The sequence below is a fragment of the Hoplias malabaricus genome, chromosome 18 (assembly GCF_029633855.1).
Source record: "Hoplias malabaricus isolate fHopMal1 chromosome 18, fHopMal1.hap1, whole genome shotgun sequence".
NCBI classification, from domain to species: domain Eukaryota; kingdom Metazoa; phylum Chordata; class Actinopteri; order Characiformes; family Erythrinidae; genus Hoplias; species Hoplias malabaricus.
This window is the reverse complement of record NC_089817.1, coordinates 5,533,847-5,552,537: the sequence shown is the minus strand read 5'-3', so window position 1 is coordinate 5,552,537 and position 18,691 is coordinate 5,533,847. Positions and strand designations below refer to the sequence as shown.

The window sequence follows — 18,691 nt, the reverse complement described above, 5'->3', positions numbered from 1 at the left end:
AACTGGATTACTGTGCAGGTGTGAAAGGGCCATTAGGACTTTGATGGACAAATATTTTAATAAGTAAATAAATGATAATAATGAACAGAACATAATTCAATACCAACATAACAAACTAATGCAGTGTTTAATGTATGTTATACTCTAGAATAAGGCCTAGCAGCTACATGAGGATTTCTAGGTGCAGTACAGGAGATGACTGTTCAAGGTAATGTCCCAGTCCGTATGATCAGTGGGGGTCTAATGTGGACTGTACGGCCCGAGGCTTAAGGTTGAGCTTGTTTATGTGCAGGTTAAGTGTAGCGAAAGGGCTCCACTTCCCCACAATATGTTTCTAATGTTCTGGAGCCAGGCCATTGAAAGAGTAGCCTCAGTGAGTTATGAGCATTGCAGACATCACTGTAACTCAAACGCTTCCTTACATAACAACCCACTGTCACTTCTCATAATGCTGGTAAAGTCACGCTTGTTTGGAGGTCGTGGTACAGGAGCAGACAGGGCCTTTTCATGTTGTGTGTGTATATATATATATATATATATATGTATATATATATATATATATATATATATGTGTGTGTGTGTGTGCGCGCGCTGGTTTTTTTTTTTTTTTTTTCCTACTCATTGATCAGGAACGCAGTATTTTTTCTGCTGTCTTAGAAGGAAGAACCCCAGACAGTCTTGATGTTAATAATGATGATAAATGAATGATGATGAGTGGGATTTTTATAGTGTTTTCTCAGTGCTGCTCTGCTGTGCAGTGCAGGGAACCATCGTGACCTGAGCAGGAGGAAGCAGAGACACAGTGAAGAAGTTAGTTCGTCCTCTACAGGGAACAGACTCAAATATGTAATTTCTCCACTATCATTAGCCCACAATTTCTCTTTAATGCCCGAATTTAACATATTGATATAAGAAAACAAACAGCTCGTTCCCAGACTTGTAAATTGGACTTGGGGTTCATTCAGCTCTTGGAAGTGACCCCCGGATGTTACCCACATGCAGTGTTTTGAATTTAAACGTGTAAAATGTAATTATATTTTGATATGGCATAGTGGGAACTAAGGGAGGCACGGTGGTTCAGTAGGTAGTGTTGCTGTCGCACAGCTCCAGGGTCCTGGGATTGTGGTGTCGAGCCCCGAGTGACTGTCTGTGAGGAGTGTGGTGTGTTCTCCCTGTGTCTGCGTGGGTTTCCTCCGGGTGACTGTCTGTGAGGAGTGTGGTGTGTTCTCCCTGTGTCTGCGTGGGTTTCTTCCGGGTGATTGTCTGTGAGGAGTGTGGTGTGTTCTCCCTGTGTCTGCGTGGGTTTCCTCCGGGTGACTGTCTGTGAGCAGTGTGGTGTGTTCTCCCTGTGTCTGCGTGGGTTTCCTCCGGGTGACTGTCTGTGAGCAGTGTGGTGTGTTCTCCCTGTGTCTGCGTGGGTTTCCTCGGGGTGCTCTGGTTTCCTCCCACAGTCCAAAAACACATGTTGGTAGGTGGGTTGGCGACTCAAAAGTGTCCGTAGGTGTGAGTGAATGTGTGAGTGTTTGTCACCCTGTGAAGAACCGGCACCCCCTCCAGGGTGTGTTCCCACCCTATAAATACACCTGCTTATTAACTGTACCGTTATACTGTTATGTCTGCAGTGGTCCTCTAACCCCTTCAGATTTACACCTGTAACTCATAACCTCTTACAAACTCATGACTGTCCCTGGCAATGTGCAAAATTTAGCATGGTGTGTTTTTAATTTACGAGGCGCATATAAAAGTTGTCTTCTGCATGATTTCTAGGACTGGATATTTATGCAACACGCCACATTTTAACACACCACATTTGAATTGCAGCGAGTACATTATTCTTCAGCCTCTAAGCTGGTCCACATCTGCTAGGTCTGATTCGACATTAGCTGAAGATTGTGAAATGTTCTGCACTGAAACCGGGAAATACGTTGACATCAAGTTGACTTTTGGTTTAAAATATGGAGTCCATTGTTTGGATTTCCTTTTCTCTAACCTCCAGCTTGTTTGCGTTGCATTCTTTCAGCATTACCTACGTTTCCCCAGTCATGTTAATGTTATCTTGACTGTGGAAATTCACATTGACAGTTTTGTCTTTTTTAGACCTTCCAGTTTGCCCTCGGTGGTATCTAGTAGCTTCAGAAAAGACTCGATAAAGGCCAGTTATCTTACCTTCCTAGAATAGTGGAGGGGGAAAAACATAATATAGTTTCAGTGGGGATTTTCTGGTCCATGCTCTACTTTTATAAATTGCCTCATCTGAATACATGGAACACAATTTTCCATTGTTTCTGAAGTAAGGCACACATGCTTTATATTACCCATGTTGATAAACTTGTTCTCCAGGAGTGAAAAATGAGGGACCAGGGTTGCATTTGGATAAAACTCCACTTAAGTTAGTACAGTTAGATAGATACCCCTCTCATCCAGCTGCGTCGGTCTGGTTTGTAGTCTTTCGGTATAAATCTTGACGAAATGACTTTTAAAGCTTTCATACAATTACAGCTGAGGAGTTTGTATGCGCTCGGCTACTGGGAATGTTGACAGAATGTTCCTCATTTATATTAACTGTAACAGTAGTGTAACTACTGGTGGTAGGTGCACTTTTCACCGTTATGACTGACTGTTATGACACTATCTAGCTAAATAACCAACATTATTCATGACAATAGCCTAGCAATAAGCTAAACTCAAATTTAGAGGTACCGTTATTCTTGTAAATGTGATCGAAGTCGAACTCGAATTCATCCGACACTATAAACCGCGAAGTGAGTGTCCTTACCCTGTTTACCTCCATGTTACAGAGGCTCTTGAACACCTTTCGTTGGTGTCCTTACATGCCCATATTGTTGGAAAAGCGCCAGTGAAATGAGCTACAGATAACGGAGTGAGCGGATGGTCCTTTCCAAAGTGTCCGTTTAAAGTGGACAAATTTAGTCCATTTTCTGGATATTTTGGGATCTTTGGGCCATTTGTGCACAGATGTCCCACTGTACATTGAATGATTGCAGCCAAAAACAACACACCTTTTCCTCATTTTGCATTAAATTAAGTGCAACTTCTAGAGTTGTTGTCCACCATCTACGTCACAGGCAAGACGCCTATTAGAGTTTCCCAACACCGTTGGGGGGGGGGACCAACGGTCTTTTAAACCTTATTCCTTGAATTAGTAAGAAATAACATGTTTTCTGACTATCAATAAACACAAGTTAGGAACTCAAACTCCACTGTATTTAGAGCTGGTTCTTAGCCTTTAAGCTAATGCTCTTTTTATTACTAAGAAAGTGCAGGTGTAATTGAGGAAGAGGGAAATTGAATTCGTATGAACTGCTGTTTTCTCGGAGTGATTTCGTGAAGTCTCCAGACCAACGTTGACACAGCGAGTGAATGAACAAACTGCTGTTTTCTGATAAGATTTCAATAATATTGGCTCTTATCTGTGTATTTTTAAGCTGTGCTACTGTAACACACTTGTAACAGGGAATACATGACCTTAAGCTTAATGTTTAACTACATCGTCCTTAGGTGAGCTAACGACGAGGTGGGAACCCAGCAGTTATTCTGCACTTGCGAATTAAAGAAGCAAGAAGCAGCTCCTGACTCTGCGTCTTAAACGTTCCTCTGCTAGATCAAGGTGCTCCAATGCCAGAAGATGTTGAGCAAGAGCTGCATGGACACAGCGCTTAAATGCACACGTAATGTCACACTGCTTGGCCAGCACATTTTTGTTTTGAAACATGAACAAGATTTTGGCCAAAGCTCTGGATCTGAGCTCCTTCATCAGGAATGTTTCCCCTCAGAGGAATCCCCAGCAGCGGGCCTTTTTGCAGCTTTACATGAAATATTGTTCCATCTATTTAGATGTGGAAATCTCTGTGGACAGAATCTGTAGCCTCAAGCATTTAAAAGTAGAGGCCAGTGGATGGGTTTGCTGTTCACAGTGATTCTAATTTAACATTGAGGCAGAAGAACCACTGTAAAGAGAAATGCAAATATATAACAGTTATGTATCCGGTTGGACCTCACCACCACTCGGAATGGACCAGTTATCGTAGGTAGACCTGGTTCTCACGGTTTCCTTTTGGGATCCTTTATCTTCTCTAAAATTGCTTTGTGGCAATATCTGTTGAAGAAGTGCAATACAAATACACTTGACTTGAATTCAGTTCAATTGAATTGGCTCCCAGCACCGTCCTCACGGACCTCCAGCTGCTCCACGCTCCACACCAGCTTCCAGCAAAACTGAACCTGATATACAACATTGGATTACCTGATTTAGCTGTATGGAGAAATAAAATGGAGCGAAAATGTGTGCTCTCTCTGGGTCTTTGAGGACTGGCTGGGGATCCATTGATTTAGAGTTAAACAAGTCGCTGGAATGTTATGGCTGTCCAGCTTGAGTTTCAAACATTAATGATCCCTAAAAAAAGCAGCTCTCCTGTTGTCTACACAGTTTAAAAACTTGGACCTTTCTGTTGGGGGAATTCAGAAGAATCTAACTACAGGTGTTTTTGTTTGTGGAGTAGGAAGTTCTTTCCCAAGGATCACGCGTTGCTGGAATCCGAAATTATATGGTCATTTTATATTAAATTAAATGTACAATAGACAAACTGAATCCAAAACGAGAGCCAAAACGTTAAAACCACTGCAGATTTAAGCGTAGGAGATTTGAATTTCTTTGTTGCGTCCGAGTAATCCCAAACACATTGAGTGATGTCGAAACTCTGACCACTGTATTTGTTAATTTGCAAAATGATCCTCTTATTTTGGTCTGTCCCTTACTCAGTAACAGTTTCATGATGGTTCCACGTTCTTTCTGACCCATAGTATCTCACGGTGGAAGCGTTGAGTAGTTTGTGGCCCCAGTTTTGGAAACTCTTCCGTTATATTTCCTCAAACCCTTTGAATAGAAATGAATAAAAGTTTAATTTAATGCCGTATTTGTTGGAAATATAAAGAGGGTTCACGGTACTCTACATTTACATAAGAATATACAGGGGAACTCGCTGTGTGTGGGTGGCGTGTGTAGCATGCGTGTGGTTCAGGGTCTGATTGATTTCAGATGGATATGTTGATCATGCAGGGAGCAGTGTGTGTTGACGTGAGCACGCCAGCAGGTCACCTGTCACTGCCCGAGGCGAGAAATGTGTTTGAGCGTGTTGCCTTCGTGCACGTTTCTTGAGGGTCACTTTCTCCATACACATGGACGGGGGCTAACAGCGTGGACAGACGAGCCCGCCTTACGATCCGACAGCTCTCAAGACACATGGCATACAGCCAGCTCCCTCCAGTCCAGATGTGAACAGTCAGGCTTGGCATAGGTAAAACAACTGTAAATATGTCCCAAAGCCAGGCAATTAGGCAGCTAGACCTAGCAGCTTAAAGCCTCTGAGGGTCTGAAAACATGATGGTGTTACAGGCTGGAGTCTAGAACATGGTCCTCAAGTGCACATAAGGGGTTTTCCTGTTGCCTTCAGAGAGACTACACACTTCCAAATGACTGAACATAGGAAGCATATAGGATCCATTATTGCACCTGTTAAGTGCTGCCAACCTGTACACAAACTTAGCCAGCTCCATTTCCCAAACCTTGAATAAACTTTAATGAAATCTGTGGCTGAACCCTATCACGCCTCACCATTTTTACGTTTAGAACCTAAACGTTATAAAAATCTACCACAGATATATGTCCGTCATGCCCTAGTTGACCATGCATTGTTTCTTTATTAGACACAACACTAAAAGGGAAAGGAGAGAATTAAACTACAGTGTTTATAATACATGGGTTTGTTCTAGACTTTTTTACAACGTCAAGTTTGGTCTGAAAACTATCACCCATTTTGAGCGAATTCAGATTGCTCTGATAGACTTTTGCTTTTAGGGCATCTTCTTCAAACTATCAGCTGCCACCGTAGTATCTCTCTCTCTATAAACGACACACTGTGCCGCCTTTAATTTTGAATGCGCTGTGATAGATTCCAAGCAAGTGTGTGATTCACATTGCTCTGGAGTAACAGTAAAAGCTCACAGATGTGCGATGTGCAGAACTGCCAGTATTTTTTTACATATGATCTAAACAGGTACATTGATCGCTTATCGCAACTGCAGAGAGTCATTAGCCAGTGTTTGTGACTTTGTCAGCAATCCCGATGGCTCCGAAATGTCTTTAATACGTAAGGGACGTCTGAATTGGATACATTTGTACCGTGAGAACGAAATACCGATTGGTCATTTGCCACTCTTGAAGGACAAAGGAAGCAAACCTTGCCTCATCGTGTTCCTGGTGAGACGTGATTATTTGACTTTCTGGAAGAAAAATGATGGATCGACTTCTCCCCCATGTTACTGCTTACTAAGTTGCTAACTGAAGCCAGAATAGCGTTTCTTTGTATTTGTGTTAATATCTCGATTTTTAATTTGAAGAACATGTTGCCAGGGACACGTTCTGTCCCTGGGACTTCAACCAATGAAGTCAAATGTTCGGACGTCACAAACGTTGGCGGGACACCAGTTCTCGTCAAAGCAAGACCTTGACTCCATCCCGGAGCTGGCTCCGCACGTTAGCCCCGTTTTCTACACCCTGGATAACAACTGTTCACACCCACAATGCCCTCTGCTACCCATGCTGGCCCAGACACTTCATTATCCAGATGATGAAAACCGGCCGACGTTTCTCTGCTCCCACACAGTGCGGTTAGACGGGGCAGCATCCGGTCTGCCCGCTCCCCGCGGTCCCTCACTTTCTTGCCCCTTATCTCGTTTACTTGTTGCATTTGGTTTTGAGGTTTGAATGAGTTCCACTCAGAAACAATAGACAAGTGTGGCTGTGCTTTCCAAGTTTGTTCAGGCTTTTTGCAGCAACAGGATTGTGTAATTTTGTAGCAATGTAGTCTCACACAGGGAAATCTTAATCAACATTCTTGGCATGATAGGGCTGCTTTTTGCCTCAAAGGATGTTTTGTTTGATTATTTAATTCTTACATTTTTTTCCCCCTCCACTCTCTCTCCCTCTATCGCGCTCTCAGAGGGCAAACTCGTTTTTAAGATCAGGATGACAGTTCGGGCGTTTGTGTGAATGTGACATTGGCACGTTTTAAAGGAGGTTTGATGGAGTGTGAGGAAGTGTAGGCTAAAGAGGAATGGAGACCAGAACCAGGGCACAAGCAGTGTGTAGAGCTCGATGTCCTACTTGTTTCGGTATCAGTCACTTGTCCAACATGTCCATTGTTTAAAGGTATGTTGGAGATCTTGATCCACAAATAAAAAGTGCTTGCAAAAGCAGAAATGATGTTTATTGTCATGCAATAAATATCTTCAGAGCAATTTGGAAACAGAATGGTTACACCATAAACATGTTTTGTACTTTTGCAGGCAACGTGAAGAGTCGAAGAGTCTGGGCATTTTATTTGTCCAAACAAGAAAAGGGAGCCAGCCTTGTTCTTCCGTCCTGGTCTCGGTCGTTTGCATTTATTTCTGGATCCCATAGGCCACAAGTTAAAGTTCAGAGTTCAGGAAAGGGGCATAAATTTAGGGTAAAAGCGGCAGCAACTTGGCCTTGGGGCGGCAGCCGTAACGTCTAGGTGCTGTTTATAAATGCTAAGGTCAAGATTTCTCAGTGACCGTCTCTTTCAGTCTGACCTCTGGGAAGACAGATGGACATGCCGTTGAGAGAACGCTTGGGCAGTGTGTGCTGCCTTGGCTTTCTTGTTTTTTTTTTTTGGGGAGAGTTCCTAATAAGTCCCGGTCAATTGAGGGCATTGGAGTTCAATTACGTCTCCGTAGACGAGCGCTGGCGACCGAACAGAATGCTCAGGATCAGCCAGTCAGAATGTAACCTTGCTCAATGCCAGGCGTTGGCTACTGAGGTATAAAGCCCTGCTGCAGTGCAATTGTGTTATTTGGACAGATGACGGTCCAAACAGTACATTTGGGATGAGTTCGATCATCCAGATGGTGATCCAGAGCTAATCATCTGACATTAATGTCTAACCTTACTAATATGTTCTTGGCTGAATTCAGGCCGATCTCCACAGCGGTGTTCCAGTACGTACGCAAAGCCTGCCCAGAGGAAGAGGCGCTGTTATTGCTGCACACTCTGGATGAGCCTGTGTATGGCTTTTGTGTTTTTGTGTTTTCTTCAAATCCTTTTAAAAAGAAATTTAAATAAAAGGGGCTTTCAATATACGCTTACCTCATTTGGCATTTAAGTGTAACTGGTTTTTATTCGAAGTCCTCTCAAGTATCTTAAACTTGGTCTTGTTATTTTAATGAATGGCAAGGTTTGTTTATAGTTGCTGTTGAATATCAGATGCGTGGCTGTGCCTCTCAGCTGCTTTAACAAAGATGATTGTTGTCTTTCAATTCTGTATGGTTTTAATTCACTTTTCATGTTCACATACAGCATCCAGGAGAATATTCATTACTGCGGTTCCTTTCATGGATCTGCTGTGGATTAGCAAGAACTTGGAAAAGGGCACGAGTTCTGCAGTCTCGCTCTTATTTCTCTTGCTCATTCACTCTCCTAATTCGGCATTAGGGCTGGACGATGCGGGCAAAATTTATACCACGATGCGTTTCTTAATTTCCGCCGATACGATAACATCGCGATATAAAAGCCATTGAAACGTTTATATTGTGATACATATTGAAATTGAATTGTCGTCCTGCTCTAATTGGCATGCCTACTCTTCACCGATATTGCCAAAGCCCTTGAAGTCTGATCATTCGAACTCACTCGCGTTCTTTCAGGCTTGATCTGTTTGTTACTCATTCATTCACTCTTTCTTCACAGCTGGCTCCGTCCTCAGGTCTGGGGTTAGCATGCTTAGTGCTCAATAGGCCCTTGCTGATACTTTGGAATGCCTTTTGGCTGATGCTTCACACTTGAAGCTTTTGTGCTTTTGTAGAATGAGGGGCGGAGTATTTAATCCTAGAGCTGTGTTTCTGTGATAAATGAATCACCTTATATTTGCTCAAATTGTCCCTTTTTTAAAAATCTGTGCATTTTATTACAGTTCCTTTCAACATAAGCTTCATCAAAAATAATGATTTACTTTCAATAATTTAACATTGGGCACAGCAGGTAGGTGTCGCAGTCACACAGCTCCAGGGGCTTGGAGGTTGTGGGTTCAATTCCCGCTCCGGGTGACTGTCTGTGAGGAGTGTGGTGTGTTCTCCCTGTGTCTGTGTGGGTTTCCTCCGGGTGACTGTCTGTGAGGAGTGTGGTGTGTTCTCCATGTGTCTGTGTGGGTTTCCTCCGGGTGCTCCGGTGTCCTCCCACAGTCCAAAAGCACACGTTGGTAGGTGGATTGGCGACTCAAAAGTGCCCGTAGGGGTGTGTGTGTGTGTGTGTTGCCCTGTTAAGGACTGGCGCCCCCTCCAGGGTGTATTCCCGCCTTGCGCCCAGTGATTCCAGGTAGGCTCTGGACCCACCGCGACCCTGAACTGGATAAGGGTTACAGATAATGAATGAATGAATAAATTTAACATTGTTTTTATTGTGCAAACACAGGCTTTACATCATCCTGAACATGGACATCATTTACACAAATAAGGCAGCAGCTGAAGGCTCATCTGTCTCTTGCATAGATTAACGTAGCCACATTTGACTCAACCCCAGGTCGACGGGGCCACCGACCTCTTCTCTAATGTCCCTTTTTCTTTTGTCCTCGTCTCCCAACAGATCAAGAAATACTTTGAGCTGGAGCCATTGGCCCGGGGGAAGAGCTGGGTGCTAGAGGGCAGCACTGTGGACAACATGGACGCGGTGAAGGAGAGCTTTATCCAACTGATCCACCTGTTGGAGGAGAAGGACCAGGAGACGGGAAGGATATGAGCTGGATAACGACAAGCTCCTCACTCCGGACACTACAGTTCATCACCTCAGTACAGGCTCATTCTCCATGAGCACTGAGCACAGTGCGCTAGTTACTGACTCTCCCACTCTGTTACTCTGTAACAAACCGAGCAGGAGGAAGATCGTGGATTGTGTCCATCGCGAATCTAGATCCGTACCAGCCGTGGAGCTTTTATCATATTTTTGAGTATGATATTTCCTCTCTCAACCATGCTTTATATTAACCGAGTACAGCAAGTGTATAACACTTGAGTACGATTGTCAGTAAGTATGGTTACCTGTGTCAGACCTAGTTGCACATTGCTAATTAACTGATAAAGTTAAACACTTGCTTGGTGTGTAGAGAAACTGGAGAATTTTAAACTTAAACAGTAGATTGTTGTATTTAGCACCATGTTTCGTCTGAATGTGTGTGTGTGTGTGTTTGTGAGTGTGTGAAAGATGAACGTTTGTACTAAAAAGCCTTAAATTATGCGCTAAAGTGTTTTTAAACCAAACGATAAAGTTACAAAGTGCGTCCTCGCCAGTTTGTCTGTAGGTGTAACTGATGTACTGATGTAGACACTCTCTAAGAATATAGACTGGAAAGTATTCAGTTGTTCCTAAAAACATCGATCTAGAAGAAAACGCCCTCGTGTCATGGCATATCTCTAAAATGCATGGCTCTGCACTCTCCGTATTATTATGAAATACCAAGCTACCCATACATCTTCAAGGAATCATTTGTTAAACATAGGATGGTTTTTATTTTATTGTTATTATTATTATTATTATTATATATTTGAAGATATAAGGGATTCTCATCAAAGCCACGGAGCTGTTGGACTTTCTAGAACTTTCTAGCGTTAGCTTGTTTTATAACTAGAGCATATTTAGCTAATGTAAACGTCTGTTTTTTTAATAGACACTAATCACAGTAAGAAATCACCGGATCTCAAGTTGTAGCTTAATTGTAGTCGTTAGCATCACAGCTTTCAAACACAACCAGTTGTACGTATGAGAATGAGTTCACTGAGCCTTCACTTGCGTTCTAGGCTCAGTCCGATTTTGTTTTTCGTTTTTAACCGTCGCCTCTGAATGTAAGAAGCTCCGTTTTTCACACCCTGTCAGTAGTGCCTCTTTCAGATGGAGTGTGCACCGTCTCTCTGGACTTTTTTAAGTTCCTGCTTTTTTCTCCAGAAAGCCAAACTGGAGGCTGAACCTCAAGGGCTCAGCCATCTTTATCCAAACTCTTCTTCGTGCGTCACAGTCATGTGTCCGTGGCCAAAAGTGTTCCTCGAACCCTAGCGACACCTGGGATCTGTAGTGTTTATAGTGTATATGTTCAGCACAATGGTGTTGTATTTTTACCACTCAAAAAGAGAGAGAGAGAGAGGGAAAAAAAACGTTTTATACCCTCCTGGCCAAGTCAGCTGCCTTTTTGTAATTCAAGGATTTGTACATTTGTTACAGATTAGTCTTGAGTTTTTTGTTTCTGATTTTATTTTTAGGAGGGATATGTGCCTGTCTTTGTACTGGAAGAGATCTCTACATTTAGCAGCTCTGCTGTGGCCGCTTCAAGCCGGTCACAAACTGCTAACTATGTATATATGTAATTTATGCATAATTTCCACCGAGCAACAAGGACAATAAAGGCTGAATAAGGACAAACGCCGTCTTTGTTCTTGTTTAGTGGAACGTCAGCTCAAGTGATGATTCGCCGTGGGGCGGTGGTTCATGGTTTGATCTCGGCCGAGGCGTTCTCACGTTGTAGCCTTGACCTCGGCTCAGTAAACCCGGAGTGCCTTGTCAATCTGGGAAACCGGTCCAATATGTGGCCCGTATCAGACTGCCTACTGCAAACTAGGGATGCGGAAAATGTAATGTATGTATATATCAATTTGTGTGTCAATAAAATGTATACACTGGGATTAAATCTACATGTATGGACGTGTAAATGAAAGAAAAACACATTTATTTATAGAGGGTTTTAAAATGCGGGAAAGGGAATCGATTGAATGGATATCACAGATGCGACAGTAGCTAAGTAATGCGTCTTTCTTTTGCATGTCTTTGCTTATTCAAGGTTCTGATCTTTCTGTGCTTTTTCTGCATTTCAGAGTGGATGCTTCTGGACACTCCCTGGCACGTTCTCTTTGTCCGTTCCTGACATTTAACAAAACCAAGAGCTTTTGTTTGGTGACATTTTCCTTGTTCTGCTAACTTAGGCCCTGCTGAGTCCTCCACCCGTGCCTCTGTCGGAGGGAACCCTTCCCTTGAATCTTAACGGAGCTGTTGTTGGTAGGGTTTCCTCTTACTAGAGATGAGTCATGCACATTAGAGCTGTGTCTCTCCAGCTGGTGTGTGGATGTCGTTTCTCTTCATTAGCCCGTAGGAGTTCCCATAAAGCCGGAGGTTACCGCTCATGATTTACCGCTGCTCACTAGTTCGTGGAAAAACGGATCAAAGTCGGATCAAGCTCTAAAGATAGAGGCGTTCCCTCCCTCTCTGTTCCCTGTTCATTTTAAAGTGAGGCTCGTTGTGCTCCGTCCATCTTTTTGGAGCGGTTTTATGTGGAAATTGTGAGCGAGTGTCCACGCCGGCACAGCAGGGACACAACATCCATCGGGTGAAGATACAGTGTGTGTTGTTTGAGCGTGCAACGTTCTGCCCAAAAAAGGACAGGTTTCTGACTTTATTTCAGATTGTGTTCAGATTCATCTCCTGAGGTTTGAGTAAAATGAACCCTAGTGAAATGTCTGTTGTTGCAGTAGAGTTTGGGAGAATCCTGGTGAGCTCCGTGCAGGCGGACAGAGACCCCCTGAGCAGCTTGGTCTTGGTCTGTTTCAACGCCATCTCTGGTGTGATTTATGAACACAGTACCAAAGGCATCTGGACGGGTCAAACCTGGGACACATTGCAGGTTTTTGATTTCTAAAGTAAAGACAGTACACACCTATACTTCATTTTTCCAATCTTTCACAGTTCAATACAGTCTTAAGAAACATCCATCCATCCATTATATGTAACCCTTATCCAGTTCAGGGTCACGGTGGGTCCAGAGCCTACCTGGAATCATTGGGCGCAATGTGGGAATACACCCTGGAGGGGGCGCCAGTCCTTCACAGGGCAGCACACACACTCACACCAACGAACACTTTTGAGTCACCAATCCACCTAGCAACGTGTGTTTTTTGGACTGTGGAAGGAAACCGGAGGAAACCCACGCAGACACAGAGAACACACCACACTCCACACAGACAGTCACCCGGAGGAAACCCACGCGGACACAGGGAGAACACACCACACTCCTCACAGACAGTTACCCGGAGGAAACCCACGCAGACACAGAGAGAACACACCACACTCCTCACAGTCACCCGGAGGAAACCCACCCAGACACAGGGAGAACACACCACACTCCTCACAGACAGTCACCCGGAAGAAACCCACACAGACACAGAGAGAACACACCACACTCCTCACAGTCACCCGGAGGAAACCCACGCAGACACAGGGAGAACACACCACACTCCTCACAGACAGTCACCCGGAGGAAACCCACGCAGACACAGGGAGAACACACCACACTCCTCACAGACAGTCACCCGGAAGAAACCCACACAGACACAGAGAGAACACACCACACTCCTCACAGTCACCCGGAGGAAACCCACGCAGACACAGAGAGAACACACCACACTCCTCACAGTCACCCGGAGGAAACCCACGCAGACACAGAGAGAACACACCACACTCCTCACAGTCACCCGGAGGAAACCCACGCAGACACAGAGAGAACACACCACACTCCTCACAGTCACCCGGAGGAAACCCACGCAGACACAGAGAGAACACACCACACTCCTCACAGACAGTCACCCGGAGGAAACCCACGCAGACACAGGGAGAACACACCACACTCCTCACAGTCACCCGGAGGAAACCCACGCAGACACAGAGAGAACACACCACACTCCTCACAGTCACCCGGAGAAAACCCACGCAGACACAGAGAACACACCACACTCCTCACAGACAGTCACCCGGAGCGGGACTCGAACCCTCAACCTCCAGGTCCCTGGAGCTGTGTGACTGCGACATTAACCTGCTGCACCACCCTTAAGAAACATCACCTAGCTTTGCATGTTGTGGACCATTCAAACTCATAGATCCCACTTAGATCATTTCTTCTTAAAGACCTGTGGTCCTTTGTTTCTAACAGTGAAAGGTGCTTAGTTTTTATAACCTCTACATACTGAGGTTATTATAAATAACAAACACAATGGAAGTTACGAAGAAGAGCAAAATTCGACCTCTCCAGTGTTCCTTTGCCAGCCTTTGACTAACTTTTCTTCACCAAAATAAAATGTAAATGAAGTTTGTGACACAAAGAAAAGCCTCTGAGATAATACTGTCTTTTTTGCAGATATTAGGGAGACAATGTGTCTGGCTGCGAGAGCATATCTAACAGAACCGCAGAGAGTTTCAGACTGTCTCCTTTGGCAGACAAATATTAGTATGCAGACAGATGAACACTCGGGATTAATCTTTAAACTTTAACCATGTCTGAACAACTTCACAAAGCCGTCTGCAAGACAGAAACTTTAAATCTGTTCTCCTCTTTTATCCAGTGTCGGTCTGGCAGCCAGAATTACGTTAATCTTCTTAAAAATGTCTCCTCTCCCCTCGCCGTTACACCTGTACAATAGCAGGCCGCTCTCAGAAAGTTTCAAACTCTCTTCTTAATTAGTTTCTGTTGCGACTCTGGAATAGTTTGTGTTTTTTTTAGCGGGGTTCTGATCTGAACTGTGATGTTGAAAGTTTTAATGACGTCCAGGTGAATTCGGAAATAGACAGAAGCTTAAGGATTTCACCAATCAAAGATAAGACTATAAAGTCTAGTGTTTAGATGGTCTTAGTCTCTGCGAGGTATTATCGGTGACCGTGGTACAGATGGACGTTGACCGGTGTGTTCTTACCAGAGGCGGATGCTGGTCTTTCAAGGAGGGGAAGCTCAATTTCGGCCTACATCATAAAATGTGTCGGTTTATTTATACGTAAATTCTACCCTCCGTTCCTTTTTAAGAAAATGATCTGTGACCCTGTCGTACCAACAAGGCGTCTTTTCCAGGGACTTGACTAGTGTCCTCTCAATGGCCAGCAGAGCTAGGCTGCTTAAACGGCCTTGGCCCATGTGAAGTGTGTCCTCCTGTGTTCCCACGGATCTTTACACCAAAGGATCGCTGATTCGCTCACTTCGCTGTCAATCAAAAAGGGATTCAGCCTCAGACAGATCATCCAATCATCATGCAGAAGCTGAGCGTCCGGGTCGGCCGAGGCCAGCCCACTGCCCCATAGACCCCCAGAGACGCTGAGCGTCCAATGGGCGGGACAAAGCCCAGCATTTATCCAATGACTCGTCTCGTTTCGCTGCTTCGCTATTGAACTCTCTCACACTGTTTAAAGCATTGTGAAGCTGCAGGAATGATTGAGAGGAAAGCCGCGTCTTTACCAGTGATAAGAAGCTGATTCTGAACTAAAGTTGAGCGCGTTGTAGTGAATATTTATTCAATGACATGTACACACAACAGTATATATTTGATCACTTATTTTTGACATTTTAGGGGAAGCTGAGCTTTCCTTGCGTCTTAGAGCAATCGCCACTGGTTCTTACTGATCTTATTTTAAAGATATAAACATAGAAACCCTTTTAAGTGTAATTTTATAGTGGATAGAAAGGTATATGAAACCTATCTGTGGTGATCAAGAACCAGAAGAGCACCACAGATAAATCATAGTCAGTGGTTTGTTCTAAGGGCACTTCGGCTTCCGTCAGTCGGAGCGAGAGCTGAGGCTCGCGTTTAGCTTCGTACAAAAGATAGCGACGTAAGGACGGCATGTACATTTCTTTGTGCGTTCTCTGCCATGTGTCCAGAGCAAGGGTAATGAGGCGTACACTCCGGCACATGATGAAGAGGCCGTTCCCACACTGGCATTTACGGCTCAGAAGCGAGTGAGAAAACTTACTGAAGACAGAGACAATGGGTTCTGCCTTTTTTTTTTTGTGATCAACTTTCAGAGGCATAGGTCCTGAAGTCGCTAATTGCTGGGAAACAGTTGTAATGGTGTATTCATCTCTCCGTCTCACTCCGGATAAATCCCAAATCCATTAGCAGCTTTGCATGGAATCGTGGAAATAAAAGTTGGGAAATGCTTGTTGTTTTTTTTTATGGATGGGCCCTGTGTTCCTCTGCCATCACTTTTAACGAAAACAAAATCAAAACTTGTGACCGCAAGTGAATAGCATTGAGGAGAAGTTACAAAAGCTCCCCTCAGACGTTTCTGAGCAGAAAAATAAGGCCTCGTTGCGCTTTAACGCCCTTTGCTGTTTCTGGAAAGTTCTGCTGGATGCGAGACGAAATAAAAGCCAGTCTAATCCACTGGAATCTGTAGCTAAAACTGTGTAAAATTCGTCTGCTTCAAATGCAGAGAGAGAGCGACGGAGACAGAGAGAGCGGTGGGGGGTGGTTGTTTTGACTGGCGAATTTTCAATACCCCCCGAAGTCCATTTCTCATTCTGTTTCCAGTGCCAGCGGTACAAGTTGGTCACCCCGACCCCAGCTGACCGCCGCTCCGTTCTCACAGGAATTGACCGGCTCACACGTTTGTATCGATCTCCTTTGGGAGCCCCAGCAGGGGGCTGCTGGGCCGGCGTCTGCCAGAGAAACGCAGCCGGCCTCCAGCTGACCAACAGGACAAACGACCCACAGTACCAGCAACCAAAACGCCAGCCAGCACTACTACTGCGCACACACACACAGGTTAAAGCTAAGGCAGAACAGTGCAGATTGCCAGGTTAGTGCACTCTATCGGACTCTACATCTACGTCTGAGTGGTGCATCTGTAGCTGGGACAAATTGTTATTGTGGTGTTTGTGGTGGAACAGGATACAAATATATTTTGGGAAAAACAAAATAGTCTTTTAATCACAACATATCTGAGGTTCCTCCACTTTTATTCAACTCATGAAAAGCACAGCCTTATTATTCAATTATCCATCTCCCCCCTGGATTCTTTACTTTTTACTAAGTACTTTTTTTTCCTTTTCTTCTCACCTCAGTTGAGAATGTGGTCTTCAGTCTCCTGTCCTCATGTGAACTCCTGCAGGAATCCTTGGGACGTCTTGAAAGAATGACTGAATGTCTTTTCCCCCCTCAGCAGTGATCAGTGATCTGTCACCAGAATCAGAAACCTCTCTGTGGCGCTGTGAAGGTCACAGTTGCAGTGTGGGAAAAAAAACGTTTGCTCTGGGCTCCGAGTGCCATGTCAGCGTTTCTTTAATGTAGTTATACAGGCTGCCATCTATTTTCCAAAACAGCCTCACACACTGACTCTGATTACAATCTCTCTGCTGCAGTAGACATTTCCAAATATGATTATTCTCTCTCTCTGTCTCTCTCTGTCTCTGTCTCCATCTGCTCTTTTTATGTCAATCTCTAAGTTCTCTCATTCTAAACCTCACCTTCTCTGATTCTCTCTCTTTATTTCTCAGTTCTCTCATTTTAAACCTCACTTACTCTGATTCTCTCTCTCTTTCTGCTCTTTATTTCTCAGTTCTCTCATTCCAAACCTCACCTTCTCTGATTCTCTCTCTTTTTCTCAGTTCTCTCATTCTAAACCTCACCTCTGATTCTCTCTCTCTCTCTCTCTTTATTTCTCAGTTCTCTCATTCTAAACCTCACCTTCTCTGATTCTCTCTCTCTCTCTCTCTCTCTCTCTCTCTCTCTTTATTTCTCAGTTCTCTCATTCTAAACCTCACCTTCTCTGATTCTCTCTTTATTTCTCAGTTCTCTCATAAAAACCTCACCTTCTCTGATTCTCAGTTCTCTCATTCTAAACCTCTGATTCTCTCTCTCTTTCTCTTTATTTCTCAGTTCTCTCATTCTAAACCTCACCTCTGATTCTCTCTCTCTTTCTCAGTTCTCTTATTCTAAACCTCACTTTCTCTGATTCTCTCTCTCTCTCTGTCTCTCTCTCTCTCAGTGCTTATTCCTCTCTTCTTCTCTTCCTCTGATTGCATGTTTGTTATTTTCTTTTCTGTTCTGTCTTTCTTCAACATTATGAATGTCTTTCTCTGACTTTCTCTCTATCTCTCTCCCCATCTCTCCGTTTGTGTCCATCACAGATGCTGCTCAGCAGGTAGTAGAGGGACCCCACTGCCCTGATTCCCGCATGCAGTCTGGGTCCAGACAGGACTGTCCACTCTCACAGCTGTTGATTCAGCTCGTAGAGAGACACAGAGACTGACTCTCCACTAACCCACGTCCACTGTGGATATGTTAATTATAAGATCAATTATCAGAGTGTATCTTGTTGGTGAAAGCAGAAGCTGACCTTGAGAGAGTGTGAACTACAGTTGTAGCAGACGAACTGCACACCTTACAAATGAACTACTGGACTCCTACTACGTTACCCACGTTTCTCAGACTACAGTCTCCTACCTGACCTCGACACGGCTGGTGAAATCCCTATTACTTGTGACTCAGACTCGGCTGTAATCACTGACAGAGCTGTTACCAAACCATTCACTCGACTCAGACTCGACTAATACTAAGTCTACTTCATCTACGTAGCTGCTGCGGAGTCACCTGCTTTACTCAGACTTAGCTGTTAAAAGTTGCCTCTTGCCTCTGACCCTGCGTTTACGGAAAACAGTTATTCACTTTACACTTTTCAGAGGTTTGTTTTGTCCACCTTGTCTGCCTCTGCTACTGCGAACTCACATTTGCATTTCATTTACATTTTAAGGCATTAAGCAGATGCTCAATTTATAAATGTGCATCACTGTTTGCTCAAAAA

General features: G+C 44.1%; 1 protein-coding gene across 1 annotated transcript in view; it reads left to right on the top strand.

Annotated features, from left to right (window-relative positions):
* The window catches only part of arl15b (ADP-ribosylation factor-like 15b), a 56,013-nt gene extending 44,175 nt beyond the window's left edge, over nt 1–11,838 (top strand). Inside the window, exon 5 of the mRNA XM_066650951.1 lies at nt 9,677–11,838. Coding sequence (XP_066507048.1) covers nt 9,677–9,829 — 153 coding nt within the window. The 3' untranslated portion in view covers nt 9,830–11,838. The remainder of the gene's footprint in view (nt 1–9,676) is intronic.
* Nucleotides 11,839–18,691: the final 6,853 nt, after the last annotated feature.